Source organism: Pyricularia pennisetigena, chromosome 5 (genome assembly GCF_004337985.1).
Source record: "Pyricularia pennisetigena strain Br36 chromosome 5, whole genome shotgun sequence".
NCBI classification, from domain to species: Eukaryota; Fungi; Ascomycota; class Sordariomycetes; order Magnaporthales; family Pyriculariaceae; genus Pyricularia; species Pyricularia pennisetigena.
This window is the reverse complement of record NC_043743.1, coordinates 2,663,236-2,690,169: the sequence shown is the minus strand read 5'-3', so window position 1 is coordinate 2,690,169 and position 26,934 is coordinate 2,663,236. Positions and strand designations below refer to the sequence as shown.

At 51.9% G+C, this 26,934-nt stretch overlaps 9 protein-coding genes across 9 annotated transcripts; 3 read left to right on the top strand and 6 right to left on the bottom strand.

The window, feature by feature from the left end:
• Positions 1 to 4,418: 4,418 nt before the first annotated feature.
• PpBr36_08740 (uncharacterized protein) lies at positions 4,419 to 6,334 on the bottom strand (the record flags this gene model as incomplete). The annotated part of the gene is made up of 3 exons (XM_029895866.1): positions 4,419 to 5,821; positions 5,991 to 6,153; positions 6,236 to 6,334. The coding sequence occupies 3 exons, from the start codon at positions 6,332 to 6,334 to the stop codon at positions 4,419 to 4,421; spliced, it is 1,665 nt and encodes a 554-aa protein (XP_029746791.1).
• A 643-nt stretch (positions 6,335 to 6,977) lies between these two features.
• PpBr36_08739 (uncharacterized protein) lies at positions 6,978 to 7,313 on the top strand (the record flags this gene model as incomplete). The annotated part of the gene is made up of 1 exon (XM_029895865.1): positions 6,978 to 7,313. One exon carries the CDS (start codon positions 6,978 to 6,980, stop codon positions 7,311 to 7,313), a length of 336 nt encoding a protein of 111 aa, XP_029747394.1.
• Positions 7,314 to 7,950: 637 nt separating this feature from the next.
• Positions 7,951 to 11,426, bottom strand: PpBr36_08738 (uncharacterized protein; the record flags this gene model as incomplete). The annotated part of the gene is made up of 5 exons (XM_029895864.1): positions 7,951 to 9,367; positions 10,648 to 10,796; positions 10,860 to 11,043; positions 11,139 to 11,190; positions 11,294 to 11,426. 5 exons carry the CDS (start codon positions 11,424 to 11,426, stop codon positions 7,951 to 7,953), a joined length of 1,935 nt encoding a protein of 644 aa, XP_029747393.1.
• Positions 11,427 to 12,963: 1,537 nt separating this feature from the next.
• Positions 12,964 to 13,578, bottom strand: PpBr36_08737 (uncharacterized protein; the record flags this gene model as incomplete). Its single annotated transcript, XM_029895863.1, has 1 exon — positions 12,964 to 13,578. One exon carries the CDS (start codon positions 13,576 to 13,578, stop codon positions 12,964 to 12,966), a length of 615 nt encoding a protein of 204 aa, XP_029747404.1.
• A 443-nt stretch (positions 13,579 to 14,021) lies between these two features.
• PpBr36_08736 (uncharacterized protein) lies at positions 14,022 to 14,177 on the bottom strand (the record flags this gene model as incomplete). Its single annotated transcript, XM_029895862.1, has 1 exon — positions 14,022 to 14,177. One exon carries the CDS (start codon positions 14,175 to 14,177, stop codon positions 14,022 to 14,024), a length of 156 nt encoding a protein of 51 aa, XP_029747487.1.
• A 1,085-nt stretch (positions 14,178 to 15,262) lies between these two features.
• On the top strand, positions 15,263 to 15,379 carry PpBr36_08735 (uncharacterized protein; the record flags this gene model as incomplete). The annotated part of the gene is made up of 1 exon (XM_029895861.1): positions 15,263 to 15,379. The coding sequence occupies one exon, from the start codon at positions 15,263 to 15,265 to the stop codon at positions 15,377 to 15,379; it is 117 nt and encodes a 38-aa protein (XP_029747402.1).
• A 1,603-nt stretch (positions 15,380 to 16,982) lies between these two features.
• Positions 16,983 to 19,268, top strand: PpBr36_08734 (uncharacterized protein; the record flags this gene model as incomplete). The annotated part of the gene is made up of 2 exons (XM_029895860.1): positions 16,983 to 17,180; positions 17,405 to 19,268. The coding sequence occupies exons 1-2, from the start codon at positions 17,029 to 17,031 to the stop codon at positions 19,266 to 19,268; spliced, it is 2,016 nt and encodes a 671-aa protein (XP_029747391.1). The 5' UTR covers positions 16,983 to 17,028.
• Positions 19,269 to 20,628: 1,360 nt separating this feature from the next.
• PpBr36_08733 (uncharacterized protein) lies at positions 20,629 to 22,269 on the bottom strand (the record flags this gene model as incomplete). Its single annotated transcript, XM_029895859.1, has 1 exon — positions 20,629 to 22,269. The coding sequence occupies one exon, from the start codon at positions 22,267 to 22,269 to the stop codon at positions 20,629 to 20,631; it is 1,641 nt and encodes a 546-aa protein (XP_029747390.1).
• A 1,641-nt stretch (positions 22,270 to 23,910) lies between these two features.
• PpBr36_08732 (uncharacterized protein) lies at positions 23,911 to 26,198 on the bottom strand (the record flags this gene model as incomplete). Its single annotated transcript, XM_029895858.1, has 4 exons — positions 23,911 to 24,676; positions 24,761 to 25,342; positions 25,416 to 26,064; positions 26,162 to 26,198. 4 exons carry the CDS (start codon positions 26,196 to 26,198, stop codon positions 23,911 to 23,913), a joined length of 2,034 nt encoding a protein of 677 aa, XP_029747399.1.
• Positions 26,199 to 26,934: the final 736 nt, after the last annotated feature.

Here is a 26,934-nt window from a genome sequence, read left to right as displayed (position 1 = left end):
TTACTATTATTATTCTTATTATTGTTTCCTTTCATCTCGCGGGTTCCTGGTCATGTAACACCATCCCAGCGCACAAACAAACACCCATCGGCTTTCTTCCCCATTTGTCCGGCACTGGCTGGCGGGAAGGATTTGCACAAGGGCGTGGACCGTAGGGCCTTGGAAAACGGCCTGTGTCCCCCATGCAGGGGCCAACAACAAGACATCTAGTGTTGATCTTGTCTAGCGGTATGTCCTTGCTTTGGGGGCCATGTACTGTACGAGCGATGGGGTCGATTGAGAGGGGGAAACATGACAAACAAAAATCGCCAGGGATGGTGCGTGCATGCAGATCGCGGCTGTGAATCCTGCGTCGGTCGTGCGCCGCCTATAAGGAAGGCTGTGCTACTGTAGTTCTTTGAGACGAGGCATGACTGCATACGCAGGTAGGCACCAGTGTGGCCTATTTTTATTTATTTCCTTTCTGATTGTGTTTTTTTTTTTTTTATTCTCACAACTACTGGTTCAGCTCCAAGTGCCGCTTACGAGAGACGCAGCCTTGTGGGATCCTACTTTTGCTTTCTAAGGTACCATCCATTTTGCATTTGGGATATGTGGTGCAACATACATAGAGAGGGATCGTGTCATTTTACAGGCTTGCACCTACATATCGTGCCGCTGTGGCACATTGACGGGCGACAGATAGATAATACGACGAAAAGCGATAGCAGCCGTCTTCGTGGAAACCCCCCACAGTAATTACCTACCCACTTGTGCTCCCTTGGGCGCATCGTTTTGCTTGAATCCATCTGAACTCTGGCAGAGGCTCGATGGTCCCACGGACAAGGGACGGCACGAGCTGATCACTATGCGGCGTTTGTTCTTAGCGACCCCTTTGATTATACAGGCTAAATTGGTTGAAAAAAAAAAAAAAAATGTCGCCCACATCGGGAGCATTCCCAGCCTCTCTATATTTTGCTCGGTTGTAACTCGTTCGAAAGGAATGTGGTCAATGACGACGACCACAAGAAAATTGTTACTTTTTTTTTTTTTTTACCCATCCTTAGACCCGCTAACCTCAGCCAGCGGTCGCCTGCCTGCCTGGTGATAACATCGGCTATGCTAACCCCAGGCGGTGATGGAATGGGGATGGTTGGCTGCATTTTCTGGTCTCACCGAACTTGAGGATCGTCTGACCTCACCTTTCGGGCCATCTTAATTTATCGTCACCCTAAGCATTTAACGAAAGTAATAGCCTGCCTGGTGGGGGTGTTGTGTTGGGGTGGGTTGCGAGAATAGAGATATGCGTGATCCCGTCGCCGAAAGGGGTAAAAGGGGATTTGTAGACCCCGAAAGGCAATCAATTTGTACGACGCCCATTTGCACTTTCTGTCTCGGCGCTTAGGAATGTGCTCATTGTTACCCACCCACATATATCTTTGGGTGTGACGAACCAATCAGACACCCGTGAATATGTGCACACCAAGCCTCCCCGCCCCGGTCTTTGATATATTCTTGTAAACTTGCAAGTACTTTGCACATGAGTTGGTTCTCAATTGTGCCACTGTGCAGTACGGCAATCAAACCCGTTCTGTTTTTTTTTTGTTCAGATTCTCCAGTGCTTGTATCTGATTGACGCGCAAAAGAATGAAGAGGACGAAAGAGAGTGAAGGGCGATGGGCGACTATCAAAAGCAAGTCGCCGAAAACCCCCTCAACAATGTTCTGCTTGCCAGGCTCCCAGCATTCACGGGAAGCGCGACACCACCTGAATATCCATCAGTGCCTTAAACGGCAACCCCTGTTCTAGAAAGAATATGCAGAGCCGTCTTTCTGATGCTACGATCCACCATACAAATCGTCAACCACTACACCCTCTTTTCCACCAGATTGGGATGCTTCGGGAACGGTGCATGTGCCCAGTTCCGCAGAAATGGGAGGGCATAAGCGAATGAGAACCCGTCCACCGAAACTATTTTAGGGTGTGCTGTGTGCTTGAGTTCATGTGTGGCGCACTTCTTTTCACGCATGTAATACTGCACGTTTGCAACTTTTTCTTTTTCCTTTCTTCCAAGATGCGGTACTAAGGGTGCCGGGCTGAGCCTGCAGCAGGTTTGGGTTGCGGGTATGGGTTGTATTTCTCAGGCATCCATCATCTTTTTTTTTTTTTTGCACGTGTTTTTCTTCCCCCCCTTCCTTCCCAAAAAAACCAACATTTGCTTTTCGTCCACGCCTCCCCCTCATTATGTAAGGCGAGAGAGATGCTTTGATGTGTCGAGTCTTCATTCATTGGGCCGTTGGAGGTTCACAGTGCGCCCTTTGAGAGCTGTCAGATGAAGCGGGATCTGTGCACACAACCAAAAAAAAAAAAAAAAAAAAAAAAAAAAAGCCGATTGCAGGGCCGATTATAGCCCAGGACACAATTAACCAGTATGTAATCAAAGGGCTCGTAAAATACTGTACTTGGTAAGAAAAAAAAAATAAGACTTTGCTTACACACCAGCTATTGCAGCCAGGCAGAATTCTGCGGGGGTTTCAACGACGGGCATTAGCTCAGCACGCGCGCGCACGCCGAGTCCCGCCTGTACGTCATCCCTTATTGCCTAGTACAGTATACTACATGGTAGCTAGCCTCCCTGACATTCCCGTAGCACTCCGCCTTGCGCGGGGCCTTTTTTGTACTCGGTTCAAGCGTGATGAGGTAACGAAAAACTAACGTCGGCTTTTTTTTTTTTTTTTTTTAGTGTGTATGTGTATGTGTTTTCACTACCCTTTTCTCACCATCTACTTTCACCGCCCAAACTGGCGGAATTCAGCCATGCCGAGGCATCGAATAGTGAGTGGTTGGTTGTATTTAGCGCCGGCAAACAAGCCGCCGCGCGCGCCAACAGCTAACAAGACCAAGAAGAAAAAAAACCAAAAACCGCGCATTGGAGAAAGTGGCGACCGCCCGGACCCAACACAACCGACCAACTAACACCGACAGGCGCGCCGTAGAGAATTCACAAGAGAGAGAGAGAGAAAGAGGCCTGCATATACTCAGCACGCCGGTACCCATTTGTCCCCCCTTGTCCCCTATGCTTGCATATACGCCCCGTTGGAGTAGCTCACAGTTTCATCACAGGAAGCTGACGAACGGGATGGTAGCCTAGCCTCGCAAAATCTACCGGCCGCGAATGAAATCGAGTGAATAATGCGCGCGCGATCCCCCGTTTGTGGTGGGGTCAGCAGACGGGGGGGGGAAAAAAAAAGCCCGGCGCCTCCGGCGTTCTTTTGTCATGGCTGGAATGCTACCATCTAAGAAAAGAAGAGGCATTAAAAGACTTTATGCATCAAACTTATTAGGGGGGGAAAAGTACAACAAGTACAGGATACTTTCGCATCGTTTACACACCCCTCTTCTATCCTTAGCGCGATGAACAGTGGATAACGAAGAGGTTGGGGCGGGTGGATGACCAAAGTGCCTAGATTGACAGTGAAGGTCCTCGTCGGGTTTCCAACCCTTGTCTCGATGACGACAACCACCTGGGGTTCGTTCAAAGAACCCAAGACACCTGAAGCTACAACTCGATCAAGAACAAGAAAAACAAAGTCAATCGTTCAAGTAGATCCAGATTATTGCCGCATTCCTTCACACGGTTTGCTCACGCAATAGCAAAACCCCGCATATTGACTGTAGATCATGTGGGAACGCTAAATGAAAAACTGGATCCATGGGCCGACTTGTTACTGTAGTGGAAACCGGTAGCAATAATACCGATACTCGCGATCGTCAGTTTTCACAGTGCCCGTTTGTCGTGTTCGTCAGTCCCCAAAAAGCCAAGTGAGCGCGTCCCGCATTCAGTGCCTCGGTCTTTCAAACCCCCCGCCACTGTATATCCACATCCACAACCTTAGCATCATCCTCGACAACGGCCCTATCCCATCGAACCCCGCTCTATAGACGGATGTTGTCCCTGAATTGAAAAAGACGCGGTGGCGGTCTGGCGGGGTCGAGTCTAAGGTTCTGAAACATGATCTCCCAGAGAAGCCTCTACTGCACTAAAGATCTTTGTTTTGTTCCTGGTCCGACCGAAATGATATGTAGTGCGGAGTGATAGGCAAAGACAACGGTCTAGCTAGCTCCCTTGACCATCGAACGCCAGGGGCGTCCAAATCACTTGGCCTGGTGATGGAGCGCGTCGACACGGCCATATTGTTTTTACCCCTCACGCGAGGCGGGGAGCTTTCTGGCTAGCACAGGGGAAACAAAAACCGGGCTGGATGGCGGACCCTGCCTTGTGACGTATCCTCAAACGGGTTCCCGGTGATGGTCCGCGGGCGGACTTGGAGTTCGGCGAGCACATGGTCACGTTTACCGGCAGCCCGGCTCAGCAATTATTGTGTATAGTACCTGTAACTGGTGTTGATCGAAACGAAACCCCCTTTGGGTCTCGAAACTCAAGGACCACTGTCTGCAGGCCTAGTGAATAGATAGACCTCTATGGTCTCAGCCTCACCACCCATTACGGGGAGAGGCATGACCGCCTGGTCTGAAATGCTCCATCCGGCGTCGCGCATGAGCCCAAACAAGGCCTTCTCGGACTCGTGGCGCGGCTTGGTGGCGAGTAGCACCTTGGGGCCAGCGACCGAGGCAGAGACTACGGTGACGGAGCGATGCAGTGCCGTCAGGGTCTCTACTAGCGCCGGAAGCATGTCGACGTTGTAGGTGCAGTCGCTCAGCATGACCAGGTCCCATGGACGGGCGTTGACCTTGGGGCCGAACGTGCCCTTGCGTCCGTCTTCCCAGTCGAGGTCCTCGTAGTCCACAGAGATGGGCAGTGCCTCAACGGCCCGATCCTCTTCCGGGACATCCTGCTCGCCTTCCCGCTGCGAGGGGCCTCGTGAGTTCATGCGGCTGTAGCGGGCAATGTTGGCCACGGCCCTGTCGCGCGCCTCGGGGAGATCCGTCATAAGGATAGAGACGGGACGGGGTATGCTCGTTTGTGCTCCTTGCTCACTATCACACCTTTGCCGGTGCAGCAAGGCAGTGGCTAGTCCGATACCCAAGATCCCCACGCCGCAGCCAATTTCGATCACGGCCAAGCCATCATCGGTGGCGAGGATACCTCTCAGTTTTGGCAAGGTGGACATCTTCCCACCAGGAGTCGTGGAACAGCATATGGAAGAGAGCATGGCAGTCGTGCACACGCCGGCATCCCATACATGGCGTGCGATGCTCTCTCCTAGCTCCTCCTCCACCTCCACAGCAACTGGACGACGCATCGTAACTAGCTGGTCGACTCCAGGTGCTGAGAATCGAAGCCTACGCAGCGCCACAGTCTCAGCGGGCTCAGACGGCCGGAGCTCGACGTAGATGGGCATCACCAACCCGTGAGTGTTGAGCAGGTCGGCTGTTGCATCGGTAGCCAGGGATCGGTTGGCAGGCCGGACACACAAAGTCGCCCCGCTCAGCGCTTCTACGGAGCTGAAAGCCGGTAGCAGAAATTCCGTTTTGAGGACGCGACTGCCTGCGGTCCACCGGGGTGGGCGTGGCGTAGGAACCTTGCGGAACTGCTGGGCCCGGTCTGGCTCATTGTTTTGACTGATGCCGTCCCAATTCTGCCTGGATGAGCTTTCGGAGATGAAGACGTCCAGGTCCAAGGGGGCCTTGGGGCAAAGGAAAGAGTCGCCGAGGTCGGTGGTGATTGTGAGGACGAGCTCCACATGGATCTGCGACTGTTTGGCAGCAGTCTGTTTAAAGTTAATGACAGGAGGTCTGAGCAACCTTATGTAATGCATTTTGATCACACGAGGCTGTCGGCGGACCACAAGGTAGGACGAGGGAGGCAAGAGTGAACTGTCTGCTCTGTATGACAAGTGGGTAATTAATTATAGGCGGATGGAAACCTCGAACAGATTTTGTGTGGGTTAGGGTTAAAATCAGTTGGTTAAGATGGGCCAGATCCCAATAGCAGCAAATCTGGGTTTTTATTTAAATGTCCGCAGATACAGGCTCAGTTCCATTCTTACGCAGTCTGTCTTTGCCGTCGGTCCCCCTCGCTGTGCCACTCTTCCCCTTGCCTCGAATCCGATCAAAGAAATCCTGAATACCAGGAGGTGGATCTGGGCTGTTCTCGAGGTCTGTTTTGCTTTGCCGAGTCACGAGCACAACTGGTGTTGTTACCGATAATTCCTGCGACTGGATACCTTTCAGTCAGCACATGCGCTCCCTCGGCTGCTCACATGAGGTCCCTCCCAGAAGGGTGCTTTCTCACAATACTGCGCTGGGAAACGGCTTTCTCCTCTACGCCAAGTGGGACCGAGGCCACGAGGCTGACGGCCAGAGCCTGAAAGACGATAAATTTGATCTGCATAGTTGCAAGGCGATTGTGATGGGCTTTTTTTTTCGGTTAAGTAGACGTCTAATGAATGTCGGGTTGATTTGAAAGGGCCAGCCAAGAGTAACAACTGCACAGCAGTTAATATTTTATGATACAAGGTGAAGGATCAGACTTGCTAGATTCGCTCTACACGGATCGACCGTCTTCGATAACACACAACACACAACACACACAAAGGGAGGGAGGGAGAGAGTACTTCTGGATACTTAAGTACCATCAAGTTGGCTCATGCAAGCTGTTGGTAATATCGCCCCATGGGCCCATTCCTCGACAGCATGCCCGCATGATATGGAGACATTGATATCATCACCAGGCACCATGAGTCCCAAGACATGACGATTTAGGGAAAACATGCTTAAGGAGGTATAAAATAAGCATCCCCCGACCGGTTCTGGTGTTGCGATTGCATATCTCGACGTGGGACCGAGTTTTGTTTCCATGAAGCTCAGGGTTGTCTTCAGTTCCACCGTTTGCCCCTGTTTCAACTCGCAAAACGTTCTTGTTTGATCTTCTCACACCCGACAATCCAGACACCAAAAATACACACATTTCCTGAGTTTTTGCGACTGCGGTTTAAGAGGGGAAAAAAACCTCCGCAACTAAGAAGGCCGCGCAGATGGCACGCTTCAAGCTCGACGACATCAAGGCTGTACGCGCCGTCGCGGCCACCCGCGGGCATCTAGTGCGGCTCGCCGCTCCACGACACCGTGGCTTCCAAACGTGTAATCCCTCGCTACGAATGGCTATACGGCGACTATTAATACCGCGCTTCCAGGGTGTCGTGGTGCCCCTTTGCGAACAGGCCACGGCCCAAAGGCCGGGGGGTCGACCCAAGCCGTCTCGAGGGCTTCACTCTGACTTGCGTAGGTTCATCTACCGTGGTGGCTTCGAACATATGGTCTCGCGACGGGCCAATGACGGTGGCGACATCATCGGCAACCGGAGGTCTTGACGAGAATGGAGATGGAGGAGTAGATGAGGTTGGGAATACGGATGATACTGCCATAAACAAAGTGATAAGCTCATACCTCGGACATCTATCTCCAGGATATTTGGGATTGGTTAGGGAGAAATCCATCCCGGCGGACAGGCCAGCAAAGAGTCCAGATTAAAATGACGAGAGACTGGCCATGAACGCATTCTTACCCTACAAACCGTCATATGGAAGTGTTGTCGTTCGCACGTGGACAGGTATCATTAAAACGCAGACGGCTATCCGCTGGCTGTCATACAGCCAAACAATCATTCAAAAGATCCATGAGCATTCTGCAGCTTCCAGGGCTACCATATGTCTTGTGCTACATGTCTGCGAAAGCATTGGTCGAAGTGGTTCGAGTAATAGACAGCGAAGAGCTGTAAAAGCGTTGGTTCCGAGCTGCCCTTTCGAACAAACAAGGTTTCAAGGCTGGTTTGAGATACATGCAGCAAGTAGGTTATATCGTCGCTCTGTTTGCGTTTTGGTCAAACCTTATAGCCACTTGTTTCCTGCCTTCAAACTTGTTTGGACTCGCTCTCTTATTCTTCAGATATATATATCTCAACATAAAGTCACCCAATTTCGCAACCACCGACAGCGCCCGTAGAGCTACTCACTTCAGCAAGTGCCCGTCAGCACTCGCCCCCTCGGGCCTTTTCCAGTGCGTCTTGACCCCTCCCCAGCTCTCCTGACTGTAGCCCTCCTGGACCTTCTGGCAGGTCCGCAGCCCCCAGTCCGTCACGCCGACCATGAAGGTGCTCTCAAACATAAAGGCACAGCTTCCCGCCCCGACCTTTGCGGGCTTCAGCTCGGCCTCCCGGGCGCCCTCGTAGCTCGCGGCGTCGGGCCCGTGCCCGCTCATGACGTTGTGCAGGCTCGCGCCGCCCGGCACGAAGCCGCCCTTGCCGCCCTTCTTGGCGTCGTAGTCGCCCGTGATGAGGCCCATGAACTCGCTCATCGTGTTGCGGTGGTACCAAGGTGGGCGGAACGTGTCCTCGCCAACGAGCCACCGCGGCGGGAAGATGACAAAGTCGGCCACGGCCGTGCCCGGGTGGTCCGACGGCGCCGTCAGCACCGTGAAGATGGACGGGTCTGGATGGTCGTACGAGATGGTGCCGATGGTGTTGAAGCGGCCCAGGTCGTACTTGAACGGGTAGTAGTTTCCGTGCCACGCCACCACGTCAAAGGGCGTGTGGGCCTGCCGCGTCGCGAAGAGCGTGTTGTTGAACTTGGCCGTCACCTCATATCCGCCCTTTGGCGCCGAGGGACCCGCTGAGAAGGCCGTTGGCCCGTAGTCCTCGCTGAAGCAAGCGACGGGCGCCTGAAAGTCCCTGGCGTTGGCCAGGCCGTTGCTCCCGATGGGTCCGAGCTCCGGCAGCGCAAAGTGGCCCTGGTACAGCTCCAGCGCATAGCCCCTCGCCGGCCCCGTCCCTTCGGGCAGCAGGACCTGGAACCTTATGCCGCGCGGGATGACGGCGATCTCGAGCGGTCGCACTAGCAGCCAGCCGAGCTCCGTGCGGATGTCGAGCACGCCCGACTGCGCGACGATGAGGAGATCGCCGTCGGCCGAGTAGAAGGCGCTGCTGGCGTCCATGGACCTGCCGGCCGCGTATACAAACATGCCGATGCCGTGCTTGAGTGTGGGATCGCCCGCGCCCGCGACCAGGTGCAGGCCCGAGACGAAGTCGGCCTCGGGGTCATGGTCGAACGGATCCCATCGGAGCTGGTTGGGGATGTAGTGGAGCCGCGACGGCGGCGCGAAGCGTGCCGTCTCGTCCTGGTGTTCGTCCGGGGGTTGTTGGGCCGGCGTCGTGGGCGGCTGGTGGTCGACGTCCTGCGCCCCGGTCACGCCCTTCACTTTGAATGGTGGGTGTGCGCACGACGGGAGGATTCGGTACAGCCACGACTGCTTGTTCTCGTTGCGCGGGGCTGTGAAGGCTGTTCCGGACAGCTTTTCGGCGTAGAGTCCGTGTGGAGGCTTCTGTGGAGAGTTTTGGGCGATAGGAAGGGCGCCTGGCACGGCTTCTGACCTAATTCCATGGCGGACGTGGGCATTTTAGTTAGCCTCTGTTCAATGTCAATATGATTCAAAAACTCTCTTGATGCGGCGCATAAATTAAATCAGTCCGCCTACTCTAGGTATGAGTCGAATCCATTCTGGTATTTGTATTTTTCTTTAAACTCGAATTGGGTAGCTGGCATTTTAGGCAACTTCAACTAAGTAATGTCTTCCTGGATATGGCCGTGGTAAAGAAGAATAAAAAAGAATAAAATAAAAAACAAAGTTCAGAAGAGAGGGAAAGCGACGATGTTTTTTGTGAAGGAACCAACAAACAATGAAAAGAAGCTGTCTTCCAAATACGCTGTACCTGCCTAAGGGGATCGCCGAAACCTTAGCACCCAACGGCTTTGTGTGGTGCGTCTAACTGCTCCGCCCCTCTAACTCGGCGCATGAAACTTTTCCGCATTGTTCTGATGATGACATGGAAGCAGGTTCCGATCGGCTATCGTCGGGAGGGGAAGCCCCATCGTCGTAAAGCCGTTAGTGACCGAAAACGGCTTGACTCAAATCAGTTCCCTAAGCTTTTACGATTATGGGGAAATCCAAGAATACGATTATCTGACAATCGTCATTTCGGCCCTTGGATCAGACTTTCTACTAGATTTCAATCAGATTACAAGTTCAGTTCACAGTCCTACCGCCTGTTGACCTAATGTCACTTGAAGTGATTAAGCTACGTACGAATCGTGGCAGCTCGCAGCAGCTGTGTTTACTTACCATTTACCCCAACTGCACAACGACTTGAGCTCCTCCCCTGCCCCACCCGAGCGAGCTCGTTGCCAAGGTGCACATAATCAACATGAAGCATCTCCAAATGATCAGCACAGAGTATCATGTTCCTTGTACATTCTGGAGGAACGAGCTCGCGTATGTACTGTGCTAGAAGCCTGTATCATTTCATTACAGAAACTGTCGCAACAACGGAGCAGATTTCCTCACAAGCTTGCTTGGAACACTGATCGGTCTTCATACGTCATCGAGGAGTCTACAAGACAACCCGAACATGTGAGCTAGGAGCATGGGAACAGCTTGATGATACTGTTTGAATAATTATATCTCAAAAGTTTGATTACTCTTCTCGAAGAACTTATGTTGAGATACATGAGAACGTGGCTAGATCCACACATTTGTCAATGGCGAGCATAGTGTATGGGACATGCCCCCATCAAGGTTACGAGTTTGCGCTACGACCAGCTTGGTTTCCAATATCACGCACTCGATCCGCAGCGAGTAGCATCAATGGCTTACTCTTCAGCAGCGGCCTTCTTCTTCTTCTTGCCTCCGGCGTTAGCTTGGACTCCGCTTTCCTTTGATAGGTGCACAATGAATCGTGTCCAGCACTCTTCCTTGTCCCACTCAAAACCAGCCAGGTATGGTTGATCTAACTCGTCGTCGGCCTGTTTGAGACTCGTCAGCTACATGTCATCGACAGTTGAATACATGCGGCTTCATATAAATACCCTCTTCTTGTATGCCTTGTGGATGGCATCCATGGCATCCTTGATTGTGACGCCCTTCAGGTTTCTTGCCGTGACCTCAAGGCCCAAGGGGAAGTGCAGGTCAATCTTCTTGATTGGAGGTGTAGTTAGAAGCTTCTTGAGGATCTCCTTGTCCTCGATTGTTGTTGGTGAGGTGTTGACCTTCCTGTAGACGAGGACAATGTAATTTAGTTTTCAGATTCATAAAAAAAAGCTTAGAGATTGGTGTGAGCGTGCCGAGTGTCTAGAATGAATACATACCACCCCGTCCGTTGGGTCTCCTTGGCAATTTCAATCTCAATCTTTTGCTCCTCTGTGAATAGGAAACTCAAGTCAGTATTTGGTAAATAATTCGACCGGCGCCATCACAATAGACAGCAATAGGAGCATAGACTCTGATGTATAAGTCGACATACCTAGGTCCTTGATGTTATACACACCGCTGGCGGCGGCAGAGCTTGCTCTTCGGGCAGCTGCCGAGCTCTTGGTGTCCTTGGGAGAAGACAGGCCCTGGACGGCGGAGTCGACCTTGGTAAGTGGTTCTGACATGTTGATGGTTGTGGTTGCTTGTAGGCAGAGGCTTTTTTTGGGATCGATAATCGTACGACTTCTGGCCCGACAAATGGATGAATTGACAGTCAGTAAATGGATTGATTGAATTGAGTTACGAGGAGGGGAAGGTCAACAGAGGGGTAGGTGGCAGCGGGGTGTTTGGGCCGTCGAGATCTTGTCTGGTAACTCAATTGGAAACCATCCATCGATGTAAACATCAACAGCCCAAGTTATGTAAATGGAATACAAAGAAGGGTATCGTCCAAAGAGGGGAATGTATCTTGTGATGGTGCTTACCAAGATAGGTCGTACGTTATAATTGTTTGTTGGTGCTGTCGAGTGATGTGATTCAATGGAAACTGAAGAGAGAAGAAGCTCGGGGTGTGCTTGGAGAAAAGAGGGAAAGCAAGCCGAGAGTCAAAGGTCATAAGGCGGCAGCGAAGAGGGGAAAAAGGAGATCGAGGGACGGTTCAAACCTAAGGTTCCAAGGTCGTAAAGAGGGGAAGCTGGGAGGCGGGGCAAGGGGGTTTCGGGATGATCAGCAGACGACGGCAGGAGCAGGCGAGGTATCAGTGGTGGATGGGCGTGGGCTGAGATGGACAAAGCACGCTGATTGCCTTTGCCTTTGCAGGCAATTCGGGCTGTTGACGGACCGGACCACACCTCAGGCGACGCTGGTGCTTTGTTCAGGCTCCATCCGGCCTCCTATTTTCATCCCTCCCACAAGTAGCTACATGCATATTAGCTACCGTACATATACGAAAACCGTCTGGCAAGTCTATACCTGCTATTTCATTCCCCGCTCGGACAAAGCAAAAAAAACGTAACTGCCCATAACATCACAAGACAAAGCAAGACCAGGTTCAAGGCCCAAGCGGGGTACAAGTTCAGTCAATCGTCACACGGGATCACTCGATTCCCAGGTGTCTCTTGGTTGATAGAACGTACGATGTCAAACAGCAGTGGCGCGTGATTGCTAGCATGACATCAAGCTCAACAGCATGGGAGAGCTCTCACGCCATTAAGCGGGGGTACCGTCTCACGAGTGGATTCCCGTGCGTCCCACTACTAGCCCAGCAAGCGCAGGCAAGAGGGGCCGGGTATTGTCATATTACTGCAAACGGTTTAGCGGGCCCGTCTGGCGGCAGCACGGGATTTCTCGGAAATCTGGGGAAACCTGGGGAAGTGGATTTGAGGGTCCAAGCGAGGTGAGAAGCGATGAACGATTGATTCACTCAATTCAGTTGATAGCTGTTAGTTTGCAGAATATATTCTCTCAATGCAATATTTGATAGCATATGAAATTGGAATTGAGAAACAGAAACAAAAGCCTGCCTTGCCAATCCAGGGTTGATTGACTGATTGATTGATTGATTGTGCATAAAGTTTATAGCAGATGCTCAAGCCTCATTCGCACAGCTTTGTATTACGTATGCATTGTATGTACAGTATATGCCCAATTGTCGACCCATAGCGTCGACAACCCCGCCAATCAACTTGGCAGGCCTTGGCACACGATGGCGCCACAAGCGACTCAGCTGGTCGGTTCTTCCCGGAGCAGCCGGATCGCAGCATCGACTTCTTTCTCAATGCGCTTCATCTTAGTGGGAATCTCGTTGACCTTAGCAACGATGTCCTTGTAAAACACAAGCAGCTGTCGCTGCCTTTTGCTCTCGGCGACCGTCTTTTTGGTCCAGCCTTTGCTCTTTTTCTTGGCATCGAGTGCCATACCTTTGAGCGCATGCCTGGCGACCTCACGGGCCCCGATCGCCTGCTCGAGCTTATCGAGAGCCGTCGAGAGCTCCGCCAGGTTACCGGTGACGGGCCTGTCGGATGTGGCCTCAACGAACCTGTCCTGGACGGGGTTGAATTTGCGAAAGAACAGCTCGATGACCACCTCGAGCTCCGACAGCTTCTTTGTCAGCTTGCCATATGTGATGTAGCCGTCCTTGTCGGTGGCCGCATCGAACCTGGGTATTCTTAGTGCTCGCGCCCATTCCGCCCACAGTTTTGTCTTTTTGGCCTCCTTCTCCGCCCGCAGCTTTTGCAGGAGGAGGTCCTCCTCGTCAAGCTCGACGGGTTGTGATTCCTCTGAGCGGAAGGGCGAATCTCTCTCGAGGCTGTTCCTGGGGTACAATGTCGATTCCATGTCAACAGTTTGTGATGAGATGGTTGTTGTTGTTGTTGTTGTTTGTTGGTTGAGGATTTGCTGCATGTATTGGATTTCTGCTTGACAATCTCGTGCCGTTCAAAGAGCAGGAGCGTCAAGCGCCAAGGGCATCGTGGCTGGCGTCTTCCATTTTATTTCGGACAACAGCTGCCGGCTTCTTTCTCAATGCGACGGTGTCGAACAAAGACTCCCTTTGTTCTCGGTGTGCTTCTCACTCTTTGTCCATTGTCCAATTTCTGACCGCTTCGTCACCCTCCATTCTTTCGTTCCCAACGGCCATTTTCTGAACAAAGGACCGGGTCAATGGATAGACCTCCTTTTTTGGACCTTGTCGAAGGGAGAAGGACCTCAAGAGTAAGCCGCTAGGGGTTCTTAGCCCATTGCGGCTCAATCGAAGGAAAGCACAGGTGCGGTGGTCAGCTTCATATTGGATTGTAGCCTTGCCGACGGGGTCTGACTCTTGCCCAAAGAGCCAAGACCAATACGCCTAGCACAAGGGCAAACTCAATGCAGACCAATCCGATCCACAGCTTGTTCAGGGCATTGTCGCTAATCATTTGAGATTTGGAGAATGGCATTGTGACAGCGGACTTTTGGATTGTTCGGTTTCGGTTTCTGTTAGACTAATAGAAGCCCTATCTTCTTTGGATCTATGAAGACCAAATCAGTACTATGCGAGTAAAGGCAATGAATGGTATTAAGTCGTTTGCGTTTATTACAGTACTTACTAAGTGAGTCAGAGTCATTTCACATAATCACGTAACCTAAGTAAAGAAGTAATGCAGGGATTTGACTGTAGATCATAATGCGTTGACATTCAAGCATGTCTCCTAGGGTACCGGTGCATCTGGATAACTCAAATACTAGAATAGAGCTTCAAATAAAAGAAGCAAATTGGACAAAAATATCACTGGCAACAAGAGCCGGTATTGTACTCATGAGCAAAATCTTGGCGAAGAAATGGACACGTTGTAAGTGTTTATGAAACAGTATAGCGCACCTTTTGGTGTAAGCCCGAGCTCCACGCTCCATCAGCCGCAACAGGACAGGTGACACATGACAGAACCGTGCTTGCTCTTATGTGCAGCTGTCTCGAAGCGCGCAGCATCGTATCCTCCTTTCACTGTAGATCAAAATGAGTTGGACTTTATAAAGCACTGCAGGTTTTGAGAGGATAATATCCAGTCGTTAAAGTGCAAAAGACACAAGAAACCAGAGGTGGAAGTTCTGCAAGGCGCGCTAATAAATGGCCGATGCCAGGGGCCAAATTTAGCATCACCATGTTGATCTATCTAGTCAGCCGCAAGCTTCTTCTCCTCAGAATCCAGAACCCCCCATGCAATGGAGATGTGATGTAAAAAGCAAGCAAATGGCAAAGTGGCCATCATTACTTTTTTAATCCAGATCCGAAGGACCCTGGGTTTGCCCCTCTCTCTGCTTTGTACGTAGTGAAGAGCTTCTTCCCGGAGAGCCATCCCGACGCCTAACCCCATTTATTCGTCATGACTGCAATGCCAAGGTCATCAAAATACCTGTCCGTTTTGGGCTATCACACGCTTGTGTGATAGCATCAATCAATTGCCTGTTGAGGGTACCTTGCATTCTCAGATATCGTTGTTCTTCCAGGGTTGGATAAACTTGTCCAAACAGTATTATAATACTTATGAGGCAGAGAAACGCGCCAGCAGCCCTGTCGCCATTGTCACCAGCTTTTTGCTTTCGCAGACTTCTTGCCACCGGTAGAAGAAGCCAGTTGCGCCATTGTCTTCTGCAGAATTAGCCAGGACTCCACTGGCGAAGCCGACGGGCCAACTGCTTTTATCCAGCAGGGTTCCGGAGGCACTCGCACTTGAGGAATCCAGGCACAGAACTGGGGAGGCTCCAAGGCCCACCGCCCTCCGCTCACAAGAGCAACAACAGCCCCTAAGAAGGACGGCACGCTCGAGTACGGAACGGCCGAGTAGGCATTCTTCCAATTTCCAAGATGCCCCAGGTGTTTGTTTGGACGAGTCTGATATGCGCTGGTGGCAGCGTGATGGCAGTCTATTTTGGCGATGCTATGTTAACCGTCGTCTCAGAAGCATATTGGCATGCCACACTCGGAAAAGACAATTATTTGTCTGCACGACAACCGAGTTGCACGTTCTTAGGAAAACTTGCGGGAATTTTGTGCAGGCGCCAGCAGGTTCTTTTTACGGAGTGGCTTCCGTCTTGCAATTTCATTTCGGTAACACGAGCAACCAGACTAATAATAAAAAAAAATCAGGTTTGTGAAGGTTGGTAGGCGAAAAGAAACCACGCAATGGGTCGGATCGAATTTGCTTTCTCGATAAGTGCAGAAAAGTTAGGTGTTGTGGCCACCTTCCGCACTCGCCTTTTGTCCGTAGAATAAATGGCCACGGGCGAGCTTCCTTCCTTTGCGGGTAAAGTGAGAAATGAAATTCTAGACTAGACAGATCGCACGTGACGTGACATAAGGAAGTGGCTTTTTTTTTCTCCTGCAGCCAAAATAAGTCTGTATTCTTCGTTCATTTATCTGTCTGTGTGGTGTTATTTCTTCCTTTGTTTAATTACCAAGGACCCTGATCTCTCACAATCAATTCTGTGCCCCGCATGAAGCGATATCAGGTCTTGCAATACAATTAACGACCACCCCTTTGCTCTCCACAACTCGTCTCAACTGTAGGGCCAAGGACGGCCCTTTATGCGATCGACACCCAACCCTCCGTCGATCCAACTTGAGCGAGTGGAAGGTGAATTAGAGGGGTAATAAGCAGTCCTCTTTTCGCCAAATTTGCCCACACAATCAAGGCGGACGGACTAAACCCCTTGCTCGCCGATGTACTCTGGACAAGTCCTTCGTGATGACGAGTGGACAAAACATGCCACTTGCCAGTGGAGTCCAACTCGACTTCATGATGCTTCCGTCTAGATTTGGTCTACTGTGATACTTTCCAAGGATAAATCTAATTCTAATTCACTGCATTGCATTCTACCCGGTTATCACAGTATCACATCATCTTACCTCGGCCATTTCCGATTGTTCAACATGTGGCGAAAGAAACAGGCTGTCTGGCTTGTTCAAGTATACCCGAGCGAACCGGCCATCTTTCGCTGCATAGAACAAGGCGTTCGGTTGTTATGACTGGTCAATCTCGATATTGCTTAGCCCAGAATTTGTGGCCCGTTTTCTACTTACAGATGTTCCGGATGTGCCCATGCGAATGGCCAGATCGGGGTGTTCTTGGCCTCTAGACAAATGCATAAGCAACGATCGCTGTACCTTGCTGGCGGATGTGCCTGTTCGGCAACAAGACGCGACGCTTTTTTTTTATTTTTTATTTTTTTTATTCTTTTGATCCACCAGATTAACCCCCAAGCAGATCCTGTGCCTTTTGCTGCGTACCAGTGGCGCTCAAGATCCTGGTCATGACGGACGGTACCTTTCGAGACGACGTCGACATCCCGCTCTTGCCCTGGTCTTTGTTGAGAGACGACGTACGGTCCCTTGTCCTTGGCAATCGTCAGCCATGGTCCTGGGCGTATGCATATGCTCGAGCCCTCTGCGAACGTCGTGACGAGTTTGGCAAGTCTGCAGAATATACAAATTTTTTATTATCCGACTTCAAAGGTTTTGTGCCACTTTCATGTTACCCCCGTGGTTATAATGGGGTTGATGCTCCTCCGCTCGTTTCTCATCCTCCTCTTATTCTCGTCCAATTCTTATCCGACAGCTGAGCTGGGTCTTGAGGGGGTTTTGCTTCTTTGCTCGTCAAGGTTGCTCTGCCTCCGCCTCGTCTACCAGAAAAAGTCGAACGTCCGGCTCATGCCAGCAAATCTTTCCCTTGCTCTTCATGGTGCGACGTGCGAAGGTTTTAAGTATGTTAGCCAAGCGAGGTTACCTGACCTCCATGCTGACACTTGCGACTGTCGTCCGCGCCACTCCGCTACTATCGACTACCGACTCAGAACATCAGCATGGTTTATTCGCCTCGGGGGAGACTGGCAGATCTAGCCTGGTGAGATGGCCGGCAAACCTCGAAGGTGCGCCTATGAACTCTCAGGCTCGTGGTGAAAGCGCATTATGGCGAATCTGGGGGAGGTTCTTGGATACTCTGTGGATTCCAAAGGGGCTCCTGGACAACATTCAGGGCAGACACGAGACTTGTTACTTGTGTGAAAGGGATTATTACCTAACACCGCAGATATCCAAGTGCGACATCCCTTCTTTCTACAACCGGTGCTTTTTACATTTTTTTTTCTGTGCTGACTATGGAAAATGTAGAGTCCCAAGGGATCTTATTTCAACTGTCTTTGTCACAACAACATTGACAACCACAAGCACTTTCACCTCTTTCTCGGCAACGGTTGTATCTACAGTGACTCAGACCCTGACTTTTGTTGATGCAAGCCAAGCCACCACTGCTATCCTACCAGCCCTAAAAATCAAACGCTCAAATGCTCAGCAAAGCGGCGGTGCAAAGACTACTACTGCGCTTCTGGCCACCATGACTCTGCCAAGGCGCCAGCAAGACAGCACCGTGGGAGAGCGGGCGCCCGAAAGCACAACAACGGTGACAGCCACGAGTGTTGTGACCACGACTACGACCGTTCCAGGTGGAACTCGGACACGTTTCCACACTGTCTTTGAGACTACTAGGATTGTTTCTGGCATTTCAAGTACCTTATTGTCTGGGCCGCCAGGAGGGTCAAGCACTGTTTTAAGCCCGACAAATACGGATGGTTCGGGCTCAGGGTCAGGAGCCACGACTCTTTCCTCTGTTCCATCACCAACCTTGACGCCAATAGGCAGTCCATCTGCTAGCAGAGTGATAACTGTCACCATAACCACTGGACCTGTTCTTACGACCGTAATAAACCCTATCAAGACGCTTACCCAGACTGCATTCCCATCATCAGCCCCTCCAACAGGGCCCCTCGGTCAATCCCAATCATTGTTGAGGCCAGATCAGATATCAGGCATAGTTCTTGGCATCATACTATTCATCATACTTTTAATAATCTTAAGTTTACTACTCCTGCGAAGGGCGCACAATCGACGATCGATAGAAGCCAGTCAGCGCCAACAGCTCAGCCCAGAATGCGGCTTGGTCCCCTTTAACTCGCCCGCGACCTTGCATTCGACCCCAGGCAGCGCGGGCCAGGTCCGCATAGTCATCCGGCCGGCGCCGCCGTCCTCGGTATCCGCCAGGGGTGACTCGTGGCCCATACCGCCAGGCCACGAGGGCCAGCCCACGCTATTTCTGGACAATAATGGCAACACGCCCGTACGGACGACGCCCACGCGCTGGAGCATCACGAGCGACTTTGGCGACATGTCGGGCGGCGGCGGCGGCGCTCTCGCATCGCAGCGCAACTCGGGGGTGCCGTCCTCGGGCGTCATGGGGGAGATGAGCCCGGGGCTGAGCGTCAGAGACAGGGCCGAAGGCTACTATTCCACTCGCGCGGGCGGGGGCGACAGCGAGGACACTGGAGAGGCCGAAAGGTCGTCCCCGGCCAGGAACGAGAGCCAACCATATATCAGCGGGCCCGAGAGCGTGGGCGGTCCGTCGAGGGGCAGCAGCACCTTTCGCACCAGGCTTGCGCCGCCGCCGTACCAGTTTGGGCCGCCTGATTGGGGAGGCGTTGGCTACGGCCGTGCATTCTGACGAGATCAAGCAGGTCTTGTACATTTAATGGTATTAGGTAAAAAAAAAAGTATTTTCAAGACTGAAGGGGGGAAAAAAGTTATTTTTATCCATGTTGATTGACAACGGCTTTCCTCCTAATTTGTGTTGTTGACAATGGCCAACTCTCCAACTCGTATGAAGCTGTAGGTTGGCCCGGAAATACCGGATTGCCAGGGCTCAACAGGTTGAGATGCGATTCTCTGACGTCAATCCAAGCTCCATGTCCCGATTCCGGACATGGTACGACTCCAGTGATTTCCCGCTCCCCAGTGATTTGACCCATGGGACCATGCAGTCCATCGACAATGCAGACCAGCAGATGACTGGGAATGGTAGACGCAAGAAAGACAAAAAAAAAAAAACGCGTGTGGCAATCTCGGGCCCCCCTCCGCCGTGATTTGCGGGGAGGCATTTTTGTCTTGGCCGGGACAGCCCGGCTTCGTGTGATCGACGGTGACATATAAGACGAGACGTGACAGCCAGCCCTATTGGGTTGAGCCCCCAGGGTATGCATATTGTTGCCGATGCAGGTCCCATTTTTTTGGGGGGTGGTGACAATCTTGTCCTACATATTACAGTAGTTTACATTAGGGTTTTTTTTTTCTTTTTTCCCCCCTTTCAAAGTTGAGTAAAAATGAAAAATCAAATGAGAATCACAACAAGAATCAAGCGTAAATACAAAAAAAAAAAAAAAAAAAAAAAAAAAAAAAAAAAAAAAAAAAAAAAAAAAAAAAAAACGAGACGCGCTGCATGCGTTGTAGGCAGAACTGATGGTAGAAATTAGTGGACGGGGGATGGCCAGATTCGACTACTAGACAAGACACTCTCCCACAAAAGTGCTAATCCTTGCTCCTTCCTGGGATACATTGGCTCAAAAACTCGTCCTCGTAAAGATCCTCTGCTGTGGGCCGGTCTTTTGGAAGCCAGCGCAAGACCTTGCGGACGAAAGCTATGAGCAGTTCCTGGAAAATACAGTCTTGTGTACGACACTAGCAAAATATTATAGTTTTACCAGCCTTGCTTTCTAGGTGAGCAAACCCCAAAGTATTTACATTCAAAACTCATCATCATGTCCGTATATCCGAGTTTCCCATGCTAAAAACGCAAAATAGACAAGCCACTATAAAATCGCTTGGCTTTTGTATGCAATGGAAAATATGTAATTACTTTCTTCTCGTGGACAAGATACAAACCCTGCTTGCGTAGATAGAGCGTGACTGGAGCAATTAGTTTCAATATTAATATGATGGTTTATATGAAGATGCTTTCCTCCCACATCCAATTTTAGTTGCGTGCAACCCTGCTTTGTCCCTGTAGCCGCTCGTATTGTTAATATCAGTCAGCCATGCCAAGTACCTGCCTCTCCGACACCTCTGCGGCCTACTCTTCTACCGGGCTGATGGGCCGCCGAGGCCGAATGCCTCCTCATATGCAGGCCGAAATCTCCATTTTTGTCATGGTAATTGCCACCCTCCCTAGCGACAGGCCTGCTGCCTCCAACAACATCTACCACCGAGCCTGCGACCGTCTCTCCGCCATGGCCACCGAAACCGAAGCTCGTCCGGTGCGGACTAGCCGGGTCGTTGACCCCCATGACGAAGCTCTCCTGGCTCTGCGACCAGGCCTGCGCCCGGCACGGCCTGGGCCCGTCGTCCCCCAGCAGCAGTACCGCCCCGTCTTCTGCATCCGTCACGGTGACGGCCCGGCCGCGAGACGACACCACATTCACGAGGCTCTTGAGGCTCAGCGTGGTCGGCGTCCGATGCACGGTGGTCAGCGCCGGCACCGGCGGCACCGGCATGTCGGGCGGCGGCCTGCGCGGGGGGTACAGATCTCCCAGCGCGAGGGGTCTCTTTGTCCCGCTCCTGGGCCCGCTCTCGTCTGGGCGTGGGCTCGGGCTCGGGCTCCTGATCTCCGGCTCCGTATTGACCGTCTTGGCGACCCACGGGTACCCATGGAAGCTGACGACGCTCGTGAGGTTGACGCTGTTCTCGAGCACCCTCCGCCGACGTTGTAGGTAGCGACAGTTGCGGCGCCTCGACCGCCTCCTAAACACCAAAGGGTCTCCCATGCCGGACCTGGGCCACAGCCTGGCGAGCAGGGGCCTCAGCGTGGGCGCCGACGCGCAGATCAGCGCCACGTCGCACTCGAGTATGGTCATGACGAAGAAGCCGAGGGTGTTGCCCGCACCGCCCACCGGCATGTAGTTCGATTGTAGCGAGAGCTGCAACCTGGTGAGGCTGGCGGCGATGACAAAGACGCCAAGGGACAGGACGATGCCAAGAGCCGCCTTCTGGCGTGGCGCAATGTCGAGCCGCCAGACGCAGGGGACGACGAGCGCGATGAGCCAGGCGTCGGTGGTCGTGTGCAGGCTCGCGCTGGCGATAAGGAGCGGCGTGAAGGGGAAGCACTTGTCCGTCTCGGGGCTGCCGACCAGGAAGGACGTGCCGGTGGCCGGGTGGCACAGGAAGATGCTGGCGAAGAGCAGCGGGATCCCGAAAGCCACCACAAACGTCACCGTCGCCCAGGCGAGTCGGCGTTCCAGGGGCCGCCAGGTGCCGAACATGCGCAGGTAGAAGCTCAGGATGGAGAACTTGGTCAGGCAGAGGCAGACTTGGTAGAAGATGAGGCCGAGGTACGTTCGAAACAGGTATTGTCGTGTTATACCATCGCGGCCGCTACCGGCGACCTGGTGGATCCCGTCCGCATCGACATTTCTTGTCTTGGCCGCTGCGTTTTGAATGTTATGCGTCTCGGCTGCCAGTGTATAGACGACACATACCCCCGTAGAGATGACCCAAGCAAGGACTATCAACGTGTCGTCGATGAACCACTTGCGCAGGATTCCCAACCTAGACCATGCCCTTGCGGCGACGAAAAAGGTGCAGACGATGTGAGGCAGCAAGAGCCCTGCCAATAATGCTGGGTTGCTATCATGCTGCCTGTCCAACGAATCTGTAGCGTCTATGGTATTGTTCATCGGATCGATCGAGTAGGCGAGTCTAGAGACGATCAATGTGCATGCACGACAGATGACCAGCCTCGAATCAACCAATTTCCTGGATTATAGATTTGCTCTGGACCACAAATCTAATCAGAAGCCTTACAACAGGACATGAGCATCTCAGTGTGGTTTCCATGGATGGTTTTGATACTATAGGAGGGAAGCCAAGTCCTCATGGTTAAAATGGTGTAAACGATTGGGAGAGCACGCGCCCCTGTAAACAGACCGACTTGGATCGTGTAATGTGCATGTCGAGGACATTATTATCCGGCGGTATGACGCCGAGGCCAAGGCTATTTGCGAAGAACCGGGACCATTGTTCCTTCAGCCTGGTTTTCTGACCGCGGGTGTAATATAGATGACAATGCTGCACCCTGGGGTTTCGTCACCAACCAGCAGCTAGATACGGGTGAGCGCAGAGGCTACCTGCTGCATCATTGTCTTCCGCCAGTCGGGAATCTGGCTCCGGTCCAGTCTGGAAGAGCGCAGGGATAGAAGAAGATGCGGTGTGGCAGGAAAATGGGATAGACAGGAGGAGAGAGCGAGAGAGAGAGAGAGAGACAGAGAAAGACTGGAACAGAAGAAAACCAAATGTGCACGATAGAATCGACAACTAACAGAACCCACATTGACCAAAAGCGGGAAGAATCGACCTTGTCCCGTATATTAAAGGCTGCAATGCCGCATCATGATTGGCGGGCTTTTATTCGCGGCAGAATATGAATGCATGGATCCCTTAATTCTCCTTCTCAACGATAGTATCTGACATTGGAGTTGCGCCAACAGGCTGTAAAGTTTGGTTGCAAAACTCACCTTGGAAATGCTTGAGTGTGTCCAGATGCGGAGTACTCCGTAAAGGTTGGGTACGTCATCTATGCTGCTCTTCTTGACTTAGACATTGTCTCCTGCAGGTCATAAAATCAGCCTGGAATCAAACGAATATTAACCTAACCCGCCATTGAACCCATGTCGCAACCCTATACAGCTACTTGCCTGATATGGGCAACCAAGCGAGGCAGACTTTAAAGGGGGGAACGCAACGTTGGCAAGGACTTGTTGGCACTCCATATGCAGCTTGCCGGCGTGCATTGTTCTGACAGAGCTGACGGTGTGCGGTTGGCTACTTGCCTTAAACACGCACACCGCATGGGCTGTATTGTAGCTGCATCTTCGTCAAGCTACAGGTGGATATCGCCGAGTTCCTAGAATTGGCCAGCCAAGGATCGGGCCAACTGTGACTTGTCCGATACCTATTCGTCTACTAGAACTAGTGGATTTCTCGAGTTTCTCAAGCAGTCAGTCTAAACACTGATGAAGAATCCATGCCGTGATTTCAACTACGGATTTCCGAGCGTGGCATGGCGAGCAATTGAATTTTTCAGCGTGTAAACATCTCAGCTTCCCGACCAGAGACTGCTGGACAAAGGGATTCTTTTTCAGTAGAATATTGACCTGTGAGCCTGCCGATCGCTCCATCGTCAGCCAATTACAGCGTCCTTTCATCCATGGGATCTTTTACCAACAGCGAAATCTTTGTCTAGAATACCCACCTTACATAGTCGGCCAGCTTGCAAGCAACCAAAGTCGAGACGCCCGTGATCAACGCTTGCTGGTTGCTCAGACCTTCCGCTTGACAAGCCCTCTCCAATAGTCGAAGCTGTTTTCGTCACTCTGCAGGGCAAACACCCTACCGGTAGTCCTGTCTCCGGGCCCCAGCTCCTCGGCCGTCAGCAACCCCCAGTCCTTGGTGACCCCTCTAACCTTGGCCCTCACGCCGCCCTCCGCCTCGAGCGTGACCACCTGGTCAGAATGCAGCCAGTGGCGGTAGTAGGCGCCCTCGAGCTCACCAGAGAACCCTCTCATGGTGAAGCCGTTGTATCTGGCCTCCATGCGCGTCAGGATGCGGGCCAGAAGTTGCTCAAGCTTCAGGGGTGGCAGGCCTGCAGCCTCGGCGAGTGCACGTAGCGACGTCGTCGGCCGGGAGTTGTTCGTGTTGATGCCAACCCCGAGCACGATTTGATAGTTCCCTGAGCTGTACGAACAGTTTGCGAGTATGCCCCCTATCTTGACGTAGTGTGGTGGGCCTTCGGGCCTGGTTGGGTCTCGGCAGTAGATGTCATTGGGCCACTTCAGCCTGACTTGCATCTTCTCATATCCCTTGTCGTAGCCTTGAATTGCTTCCACAATAGCAACAGCTGCGAGGTACTGTATGAACACAATTGGTCGGGTGGTCATCAAGTGCCCAGGGTGGTTGATGAGGATGGAAAACATGAGCGATCCCGGTGGCGCTATCCACACATTACTGCCTCGGCCTCTACTAGAAATCTGTGTAGTCGCAGTGAAAGTGAATCCAGTTGGGATACTTCCGAGAATGGTTGGGTTCCTGGAATAGTCAGTTGAAGCACAACGAGACGGATCATGACCAGGTTACATGACATTCAGAGCCTTGTAGGATGGGACATCATACTTCTCCAGCATAGTGTTTGTACTAGTCACAACTTCTCCGTACATGAGAATGGTTCCCCAATCGCGAGAATCTCGCTCCTTTCTCCTATAGCGGCTGAGACTGCTGTAATACAACTCATGATCAAAATGTGGTGTTTCCTTGTGTTGAGGCCAGGAATCTTCATGGGCAAACAAGATAAGCTGATCGTCGGTATCGGTGCCACGTTTGTCGGATTCGACATCGCTATCGTTGATGGCGTTTCTTATGCTTGACATGTCCCATGCTTTTGTAGAAGATGGGTTTACAATGCGGAACGAATTGATTTCCGCTTTGACGAGGTCTGTTCCATCAGATTGCTCAGCAAGGGCATTCCCTAAAGAGTATAGCACGTCACCAACTTCGTGGTGGTTGGCAGACGAGAGGTGCAGGCTTGACAAAGAGGGGACAGTGCCCACCGGGTCTTGAACCACCTCGAGCCCTGTCTTGATCAGAGCGGCCCTGAGAAATGCAATGCGCGCCTGCTCATCTGCTTCAAGATCCAGAATGAGCTTGTCGTAGCCCTTGACTTCTGGCCTTGGAGGGGTCAGCTGGGCCTGGTCGAACCTAGTCATCAGGCAGTCAGTCAGTATATCGGTGGCTCATCTTTTTGATGGCAACATTACGAGGGAAAGCATACTCAGGATGTGGTCCAGTCAGAATGACATGACCATCCTTGACCTGAATATGGACAATGGCAGCTTTTCCACTGCCGCCATCTACATCCAAATCCTCGGCGTAGTTTGCAAGCACATGGACATTTTGCGATTTCATGGCTTCGGCGTCCACAAACACACCGCCGCCGTTGTAGTAGCTGCGGAAGGTGTCGGCCAGTCCGGTGATCTGCTGGTCCGCAAATTCGCTACGGTTGATTCTCAGCTTGACAGCCATGGCACCAGCCTCGCTGTGATACTTGAAGCCCTTGAAAGCGCAGCCACGACAGGTCCCAGGAAAGAAGGCTAGCTCGCGGGAGCCAATGACCTCCATGCCCTCTTTGCTTCCGACCTCGAACTCGCAGCGCGCACTGCCATAGTAGCCACCGGCACAGAAGCCGAGATAACGGCCTCCCCTGCGGACAAAGGTTGAGATTGAATCATTGCCGGAACCGTTCAGGACTTGACAATATTTAAGATCGGCACCCCCCGGAATCGCTAGCATGGCACAGGTTGACCCCCAGGGCTCCTTGAGAATGGCGTTCTCATCTATGGTGGACACTGCATAGTTGGGGGCCAGGAGGCGGCGTAGGGTATAGACGGCATGCTTGACAGATTCGGTAGTTGTGCCGCTACCTTTTGTCCGAGGAGTCAGAAGCTATATTTTTGATGGTTGACTTGTAATTTTCGGGACTTTTGATATAGTATAGCCAGCCGGAAGCAGCAAACTCACCTGTGTAAACCAAGACATTCAATCGATTCGGTGCCATTTTATTCTGCTTGTCTGTTTATTTTGCAATTCCGATGCCCAATGTACAGGCAACGAGCGTCCTGAATGAGACGAAGGCAGCCGATGTTCTGATCTGTTGAGGGACGAATGGTGGGCGCCGTCGTGGGGCGCCGCAGCGATCCTAGAACGACCCTGAGCAAATAGCGAGCGCCCTGGAAGATTTATTTTCTGTCAGGAAACTTTCGGTGTATCCTCAGAACTAATTCTTCGATAAGCTTTGCAGGAATTCAACCCAACAAAAATCAAGAACCCTCAGTAAAGATCTATCTTCAGATAATTGAAAGTTTTCATAATTACAAGCACCGTAATCATCATGACCAAAGCCGAGAGCGAAGCAGAAAACAAGCAAGCCTCGACGGAGGATGACGACGAGCCGGACGAGTGGTACGTTTTGTCGCTGTCAAAGGCGCGCCCGCCTACCTAGGTCTAGCGCTGCGCTCATCAGAAGAAAAACTCTCACCGCTCCAGGGACAAGCGCATCTTCAGTACTGGGTGTGCCGAGGAGAATTGGAAGCTCACGGAATGTCACTCGGACAAGAAGGACTGGAGGCAATGCACCAAGGAGGTACGTCGGATACGAAATCGCGGTTTTCTTTTGGTGACTCCCTAGCTAAAAGATCAAACCCCCCACCTACCCTGCATAATGGTTCAAACAGATGGAACGGTTTAAGGAGTGTTGGAAAGCACACAACAACGACAAGAGGACCGAGACGAAA